Genomic DNA, 9,185 nt, shown 5'->3' with positions numbered 1-9,185 from the left:
TGTGTGTACTCACTGTGTACTCCAGCCAGCGTAGCAGCCGGTTGGCTGACGGGAGCTGGCAGTCTGTTTCTGTTAGGATCCGCCCCCTGGGATCGAAGGCTGTCTCTGATTGGCTGCTGAGACAGACAGGAGCCATCTGTCACCTCAGGCACTTTGGTCTCCACCTGCAGGAGAAACATGTTACTGCAAATATACTCCTAATACTACTGATACCACAGAGTACTGATACTGCACAGTGCTTGGTGATACCTTTTGCTCCGCCTCCTCTCCTCTCCTATTGGCCAGTTCCTGACGCCTCAGCTGGTCCTCGAAGTAACGGAACTGCTCTGATTCAATCTGCATCCGTCGCAGGGTGGCGACACGCTGCCTCTCTCCCTCCAACAGCAGGAACCGCCTCCTGTCCTCATCCAATAGGGAGAGGTGCTGCAGCTGCTGGCCACACCCATCCACCACCACTGCCTGGCTCTGAGGAAACACACCTGTATTTACACACCTGTACTGACACATCACATGACTCACAAACATGAAACTGCTTCGATCATCTGAACAAACGATCAACAACTGAGTCAGAAAATATCTAAAAAGTCAAAGCTACAAGATGCTTGTGGACATAGAAAGTGGAGAACTACAACTCCCAAGGTGCATTTGACTAACCAATATCCGATCATCAAGCTTTGTGTTCCACTAACAGCAGGTGGAAGGTAAAGAAAACACAATCTCCTGCTTTAAATCAGATCACTGGAATTCAGTAACCATGGCAACGTATAACAAGTTTTGAATTCTTCATGGAGAGAGCAGCTGAGGCTCATGGGTACTGTAGTAACTAGAGCTGTCCACCAAACCAGACTCAGAGATAAACTGAGAAAAGCAGAGTCCGGGTGTGTCTGGGTTTATGCTAGCTCTGCTGTTGTAGCATTAGCTATAGCTTAGCTTAGTCCTGATGATTAACAGATCCTGTTGGTGATGTATAATCACATTAAATCATACATGTTGTATCTACTCACCACATACAGACTGTTCCACTGAACCACACCCATTATACACCAACCACAGCAGTCAACAGGTGTTCAAAGAGATGATCTCATCAATATACTGATCAATATTCACTGATACAGTTCTGATTAGAGCTGATAACACTGACACTAACCGCTGCCTGAGTGAGTCTGAAATAGTCAGTCAAGCTGTCATATAATCTGATTAACAGGTAAACACATGCTGTCAATCAAACACATGACACAATCTGATTAGATGAGACAATCACGGACCTGGGCTCTGAGGTACTCGGTGTGTTCCCTGCTGTATTTCTCCTGAAGACGTTTCTTCAACTCGTCTTTACGAGGAAACGCCACTTCCTGAAGTTTCTACACAAACAAAGACACACAGAGTTAATGTTACTACTGCAACCAGTACTGCTGTTATTATCAGTACCAGTACTACTACTGCAACTCAACGTGTAGTGACGCTGTGTAGCATCTGCAGACATGCAGCTGACAAACAACCAGTCAGAGTACCTTCACAGACCAGCACCAGAGTCTTGAAGTGAATCTGAACCACAGCAGGGAGTCAGGGACGTAAACTAAGGACAGGACCTGTGTTGGAAGAATTGGGGAGGCTGAGCACCAGGTGGGGAAAACCTTCTGGACAGGGACTAGGGGTCTGGGGATGAGTGGAGGTCTGAGGTCTAGCTGTTAAGGCCTGAGGAGTAGTTCCAGGAGTATAGGGACTAGCTGCAGAGGTCTGAGGACCAGCTCCAAAGGTCTACAGGTCTGATGACTAGTTCCAAAAGTCTGAGGACGAGTAAAGGTCTGAGGTCCAGCTCTTAAGGTCTGGGGAGTAGCTCCAGGAGTCTAGGGACTAGCTCCAGAGGTCTACAGGTGTGAGGACTCACTCCAGGGGTTTGGGGTCTACAGGTGTGAGGACTTTAATAATCGGAGTTGTTACCTTCATGATGAGCTGTTTCTCTGGAACGCTGCACTGCTGATAGTCTCTGTGACTTGGCAGCTTCTCTACAAACAGACTGAACATGTTGTTTTCATTAGAGACGGAAAATATGATGTTGCTGTCAGCGTCATGATGTCATCAGGTTGGACGTCTTACGTGATGAACTTGGTGTAGAGGACGTAGGCGTTCTCCAAACTGCCCTCCTCCAGGTAAACCGCCGCCATGCGCTCCATCTCCACGCCGGAGCGGAAGTAGCGCCGCGGTGCGATATCCTCGTTGATCTCCACGCTGCATCCCATCTTCCCCAGCCCCGCACGCGCTCCGCCGCTGTCAGTGACACGTCGGTGTAGTCTGGTTCTGCCGCCAGTTTCTTCTACACAACACAAACACGACAGAGACAACTGAACGTTACGTTTCCTATTCTCCAACTTTCTCATTGTCTATAACACCCTGATCTCTATGTGAAAGACTCAGGTCAAATTTTCGGGGTGCTCCCTCCTGAGTGCCTCGCCACAATAAAAGTCTCTATCCTGCACATCTACAGCATGAGCAGTGTACTATGGTTAGCATTCAGGGTGCAGTCTGCCACCAGCAGAAATACAACACAAAGTCCATGCAAGAACCAAAAACAGAAAACTTCATGGATTCATGAACGGACCTTTGTTCAGCTTTGGGGATCCAGACCAACCCAGAGCTGGTTCTCTTCCTATTGGACAGGTGAGCCGCTAATGAATCTTTAAAATGTGTCACTGAAAGACAACAGACTCTCATCCTGAAATAATATCCTATATGATTAAGGTTTAAAAATGTTCCTGATGAGTAAAGAAACTCACAATCTGAGTTTAACTACGATCTCCACCTCATCCAGTCATCAAACATCTGACAGCTGAGCTGAGCTGTGTTTTCAGGGAGGAAACTCAGATTTACCATCCCCACTGGGAGCCTGAATGCAGCGTTTGTTACCCGAGGGAGGATAACCAGTCCTTGTTCACTGTGAGCGAGGATTTCTATTCACGAGATGAAGCAGAGAGAAAATGAAAGGATGGACACAGGGAAGGGAATGAGGGAGGAGGGAGGGATGTAAAGAAGGGAGGGATAGAAGGATAAAAGAAAAAAGGAAAAGAGAGAAAGAGAAGGAGAAGAAGAAAACTACAGCAACATTTTCCAGCTTCTGTCTCATCGGTTTTTTTTTATTCCATTATATTTTTGATTTTATTTGACCACAGGGTTGAAATATCAACATCTTAATTATTTGTTAAAGTCACTGTTCACTGTTATCAATAAAATTGTTGATTATTATTGTCATCATCATCATCGTTCACCTCGCCTCTGATCTGTGTTTATTAAATTTTTTTTTCACTATCTGCTGACAGTCGTTCTGCTAGCACGGAAGCTAGTCTTAGTCCTCTCCTCCGAACACAGCTGTATAGACAACCAACTGCATCGACAAGTTCGACGTGGACACAGTGAATACTGAACTGAAGCTTGACTTTCAAAAACATCTGTCAGAAAAATCGCAACGAGATATCTTCTCAGAATTGTTAAAGCCCTACTCACTATACATTTATACATTTAACTACAAATGATGATCTCGTTATACAGTCAGTACTGGAGTGATTTCAGAAACAGCTTCTGTTACCGACAGAGTAATAAGAGCTGAGTGTTGAAGGTGGATCCAAGTCGTTTGGTTTTATCGTCATGTCAAACAACCTGAACCATGTCCTCTGGACACAGTTTCAAACCTTTAAAGGTACAGTCCGCAGGTTTTGTCGTCTGCTGATTGTAAACCCACAACATGACTAACACAACAACACAGCAACACTCACCAGTGTGTTTAAACTGAAGCCTTGGTCCATGATGATGCGTGTGTGTGTGTGTGTGTGTGTCACTGGTCGGCCCACAACCGGCTCGTCCATCTGCCACCTCCCATCATGCTTCACTGCAGGGGAGACAACAACAAACAAACAATTAATTACCGACAGTTTGAGTGAAATGTTCCCTTAATGCAGTTAGCACGGCGGTTAATGCTAACAGCCATTTCAGTTACTTCCCATCAGCCCCTCTTCGTCACTCGTCCTTCAGCTTGGTCCACGGTTGCCACGACAACCAGTAACCATCAAGTGAGTCACCCACTTTAACAAGAAGAAGAAGAAGAAGAAGAAGGAGAGGAGACAAAGAGGAGAAGAAGAAGACGACCTCCCACTCCTCTCCAGGATCTGATGTCTGAACAGATGAAGAGCAGAGTGAGGAGCAGATGAGTCGTGAGAGGGTGAAGGAAGAAAAAAACAACAAACAGCTCTGATTCACTCCGTCATCAGCACCGTCTGCTTCACCCGGCCTGGAGGATGTCACCATGGCAACAGGTGAATCCAGCCTGGAGACCAGAGAGTCTGAGTGTTTCAGTTAGAGACTCACATTTAATATCACAGACTCCAGACCTGATCCAGACACACGATCAGTTAATGTGCTGATTATTTATTGATTAACTGCTTATTGTTTTTGTTTCTTTGAGTCTGAGGCGACATCAGTCCCAGACAATCACTCACATAAATCAAAAATCTCACCTTGTATCACCTGTCTGTTCAACGGGCTTGTTGATGCCCCTTGTGACCGTGAAACCTGTCGAGTACCAGCAGGTCTTTTCTGCCCTCCGACCACAGGGGGGCAGTAAGGAGACCACTACAGTGGTACAGTAACACGGAAAGGCTAGGAAATGTACCTGGACAGGTGACACAAAGGTGAGTATTTTCTGGTTTTGGACGAGAAGAGGAAGTCTGAACCTCAGCCACTTTTTCCCTCCCAGGCTGAAGTTTCACATTATCATACGTGTAAATGGCCATGATTTTATTTTGTGAAAGAAAGTGTTTTTTGTTTTAATAAATCCTCCTGACGACAACCTGTTGCTCCCGTTAGCAACAAACATTGAGCAGCAAACAACCTGACATTTTAAATTTTATATTATATAAGTTTTCTTTAAATATTTTTTTTACCTTATTTATATTTATTATAGAAACCAGAAGCAGCTAAATTTCATTCAGTTGTACTGAACTGTCCGACTGACTGTCCAGCGTTTACATGACAATAAAGACGTTCTGAATTTCAGTTTTGTTTTTGAGAATATTTTCAACTATTTGACCTAAAAGTGAACTTGTTGTTTGTAGGTCACACTGTGATTTTCATGCATTAAACATTCACCAGGATGCAGGAAATTCTGTCAGAAACTCACTTTTCTGCCACAAAGTAAAAAAGTAAAATGAACCAGCTCTGTCTGTGCTGAGGTGTTCGTCCTGCAGGAGGCGCCGCGCTGACAGTGATAACACAGAATTCAGCTGCAACGACAATGAACGCATCGTTGTCGTCGTCTGATGATTCACTCAAACATCCTGCTCGACCACATTCACTCTGCTGCTCCTCGACCTTTGACCTTCTTCATCTCCACAGAAAACATGTGGTTACACCTGAACAGGAAACTGGATCCTGTCACACATGAACCTACTCAGAGCTGTTCTCTGTGATTTAAGGGCTTTTAAAGAGTAAAATGCCTTAATTCCTACATATATTTCACAGTGACTTAATGATGATGAAATTAAGGTTCAACAACATAATTTGATTGTAAATATGAAGGGGTTTTAATAGGTTTCCTCCAGTCATTATTTTATTCATGTAATTTAAACTTAAAGCATTAATTAGCTCATCAGCAGTGATGTAGTTTGAGTGATTTAATTGGTTTTTAAGGGAGTTGTTCAAGATATTTTGACTGCATTTTCTTCACAGTTTAAGGGATTATTAAGGCATAAAACAAATCATATATTTAATGGGTTTCTGCATCGTTTAACAGCTTTAGAAGGGGTGAAAACTTTTTCTAAACACAAACAATAACCAGAATTATCACTTTATACCACTGCCTCCATCTGTTACTGTGTCTGTGTTAGTGTGGTACTTTTACTTCAGTAAAGTATCCGATTACTTCTTCTAGCACTGAAAGTCACACAGTAACACAAACACACTAACAGATGGAGGCAGTGGTATTCCAGCAGCTCCTGGTTAAATCCCTGTTTTTGTTAATGGAGTCTGGTGCTGATATATAATGACGGAGTAGAGTTATCCTTTAAGTCTGAGGTCATTTTATTTTGAAGGTACATATAATGTTATGTTATATTCACATGAAAACCACCTGAATATATTATAATCAGTTAATTTAAATGTTAATTAACTTGGGATAACGTCAGTCTGAGCAGCAGATAATTAACGTGTCTTACATTCTACTTTGTTTATTAAAGGCTGAGTTTTCTGAGCTGTCGACCCTTTAAAAACCCCCCATTCTATCACTTACACACCTGAGAAACACCTTAAAGTAGACACAGAGGAGATGTGTAAATTAAAGGACTTGAAACTGAAGCTAAAACCACAACGTCTCTTTTCTCTGTTCCTGTTTCTGCACCTGCAGCTTTCAGAAAACGTTGAACTGCTCCTTTAACTGAAATGACATTAAATCAAATTAAAAACTGTTGTTTTCTTCACATTAAATGAATAGAAACCATAAACCTGCAGACTGAGGTGACAGAGGAAATCACGGCTCTTCCACTCGGACTCTACTGGTTTCTACTGAGCCCAGCACAGACAGGTGGAGGGAGGAAGACTCACAGAGGAGGACAGAAAGCTCCGGGATGAGGGTAGATGAATTTACCGGTGTGTTGTCGGGTTTATCTGCTCGGCATCCCGCGGTCACATGTGGAGCTGAGAGGTGGAGGCAGAGGCGGAGGATAACCCGGGTGACAGCCTCTGGACTTCACACTGAATCCAGATCCAAGTCCCGGGACTAAAGACCCGACCCGGGTTTAAACCGAACTGTGGTTGGACACAGGTGAGTGAGGCTGGTGATAAAATGGCTGAAAGCTCCGGCAGCTGCTTCAAACATCGACCGATGACAGAGATGGTGGAGCTCAGAGATCGTCTCTGCACACAGATGACTCACTCCCACCTTCCGGTTTCACAAGAGTAGGTGTTGACTCTGCACATGCGCACCGCTGCTGCCAAAGATGGGAGTAAATTCTAAGATCTCTCACTATGACACGTTTCATAGGCAACAAACTGAAGCACTTTGACGAACATCAAAACCAGGACGATTTCAGTAACCATGACGACATAAATCACTAAAAACTGCGAAATATTTCCCATTGAAAATGAATGGAAGCTGTTGTGAAAATGATCAAACGCAGGCCTCTTTGGAGCCACATTATTTCCTCATACTTTCACATAGAAACATGGTTGAAACTTTAAACAGGTCACATGACCTGAGCCTGTTTTCAGTTAAATCTTCATGTTGATAGCTGTTATAGTTTTAATGAAGTTTAAATTTTATGTTTTTATTTTACAGTGTCAGAGTTTATAATGGGTGTGTATTGCATGGAATGTTCAGGGTTAGAGTGTGTGACATCATCACTCTGTCACCTCTGAACATTTTACCATAAAAATCTGATTCAAACATCTTTTAATTCCCACAGTTTCCAACCTACACAGACACTTTCTATATGAAGACGTAGAGAAATGTGTCCTCTCTCACCCAGTGTGACTCCCATTGTCACATGACTCACAGTTTGTGAATAAATCTCCTCCAAACACAGAGAGCGCTGACCCACAGTCCCATAGACTGCCATGTTAAACTGAGCTCTGAAGTTCTTCTTAAAAACAGAGATGAAGGCTGTTTTAAAACTGTGATGGAGCCTAAACCATAAACAGTACGTCCACATGTAAAACATCAGAGTCTTCACTGAAGCTCTGTGGAGCTCACAGTGGAAGGAAGTTTAGAGTCCCACCTGGACGATGAAATTGTAACTTTTTGGTCATCAGTCTAAGGTGAGATTGAGAAAGTATTTGGGATAGATAAACTTCTAAATTCACATTATTTAGTTCTGGGATTATAAACATAGACACAGGTACATTCTTAGATTTGCTTCATAAGATGCTCGCCTCATAAAACTACAAACATGGTTTGATAAAGAAACTCCTGATGTTCCAACATGGAGAATCCCCACCAGCAATCTATCTGAAAGATGAACTAGGTCTTTGTAATTTAACACGTTTTGGAAATAAAAAACATGTTGACGGGAAAAAAAGAAAAAGAAATGGAGCCTGTGAACGTCAGCAAACGAAACACAGACACGTTTAATCTGGTGAACATCAGCTGATCAGACATCCTGTTTCAAATAAACATTTCGTCAGTTCAACTCTCAGACAGATGGACTGCTCTCCACACGATGTTTTAACCCCAAGAGTCAAATGTATTTTATAGTCAAACTAACAGTGAATCTTTTCCTCGTCTGTTAACGTGATGATCTTTGTTACGTCACCGTTTTTGGCTGAAACCCAGAATGTTTGCAACAGGAAGTTGAGTGCAGTTCACTGAATGACCACCGGTGTCAGCAACAACGAAACAAGGGTTTTCTGAATGTGACACATTAAACCTTTAAGAAACAGAGATGAAGCTGAGGAAGGTTCAACCTGACGTGAAGACAGGATCAGTGGAAATAAAACCTCTGAACCTGACTGGTTGTCCAGATGTCAATGTGTCTTAGTCGTTATTATTCATATAAACCTGTGATCAACAGCTCACTGTGACTCAGTCTGATCCTGTTTGATTTTGCTTCAGGCTGATTCCAGCTGTTAAACTCTTCCTGTGTCAGCTTGTCTCTGATCAGTAGACCTCAGGTCAGGAACAGACAGGAAGTTGAATCCAATGAAAACATCAAGTCAAAGTTCAGCGACCAAACTCAAACAGTCTGAGTCTGAAACATGAGGAGAACCCAGAGGAAACATTCAAACGGAGTTTCTGTCACTTCAGGTTTGATCTGTCAAACCCAGCAAAGTCAAATGAGCAGAGACAGGAAGTAGGAGATGTTTGACTACAAAATAAAAGCAGACATTCTGAAGGAAGTGGCATCAAACCGTTCTAACATCTCTTTGATTTAGTTTAGTTTGTTTTTCTGAAGTTCATTTGTTTCATTTTTGTGTTTTGTTCTTTAGTTTTTCTTTGGGCTTTGTGTTGAGTTTCTAGTTGACATGAGTCCGGACCAATCTGGGATCAGAACCACCTGCAGAGGTAGAAACACTTGGTTTGTCCTTGCTGAAGAAACGTCTGTCTCTGTGCTCAGACCTGTGAATAAATCAAATAAAACTTTTAAAACAGCCAAAATCCCCATCCAGCTAGCATAGCCAAGCTAGCTTAGCTTAGCTCATCTGTTCTG

At 42.9% G+C, this 9,185-nt stretch overlaps 1 protein-coding gene across 1 annotated transcript; it reads right to left on the bottom strand.

The window, feature by feature from the left end:
• Positions 1–13: 13 nt before the first annotated feature.
• Positions 14–6,934, bottom strand: LOC108891576 (AMSH-like protease; the record flags this gene model as incomplete). Its single annotated transcript, XM_018688758.2, is given in 8 exon segments — positions 14–164; positions 250–465; positions 1,266–1,361; positions 1,942–2,017; positions 2,098–2,251; positions 2,254–2,314; positions 3,768–3,880; positions 6,629–6,934. Coding segments are annotated over 7 exon segments (844 nt in total), but the record flags the coding sequence as incomplete, so codon positions are not given.
• Positions 6,935–9,185: the final 2,251 nt, after the last annotated feature.

The sequence above is a fragment of the Lates calcarifer genome, unplaced genomic scaffold, assembly GCF_001640805.2.
Source record: "Lates calcarifer isolate ASB-BC8 unplaced genomic scaffold, TLL_Latcal_v3 _unitig_1992_quiver_1536, whole genome shotgun sequence".
Taxonomy (NCBI): Eukaryota; Metazoa; Chordata; class Actinopteri; family Centropomidae; genus Lates; species Lates calcarifer.
This window is presented reverse-complemented; position numbering and strand designations above follow the sequence as displayed.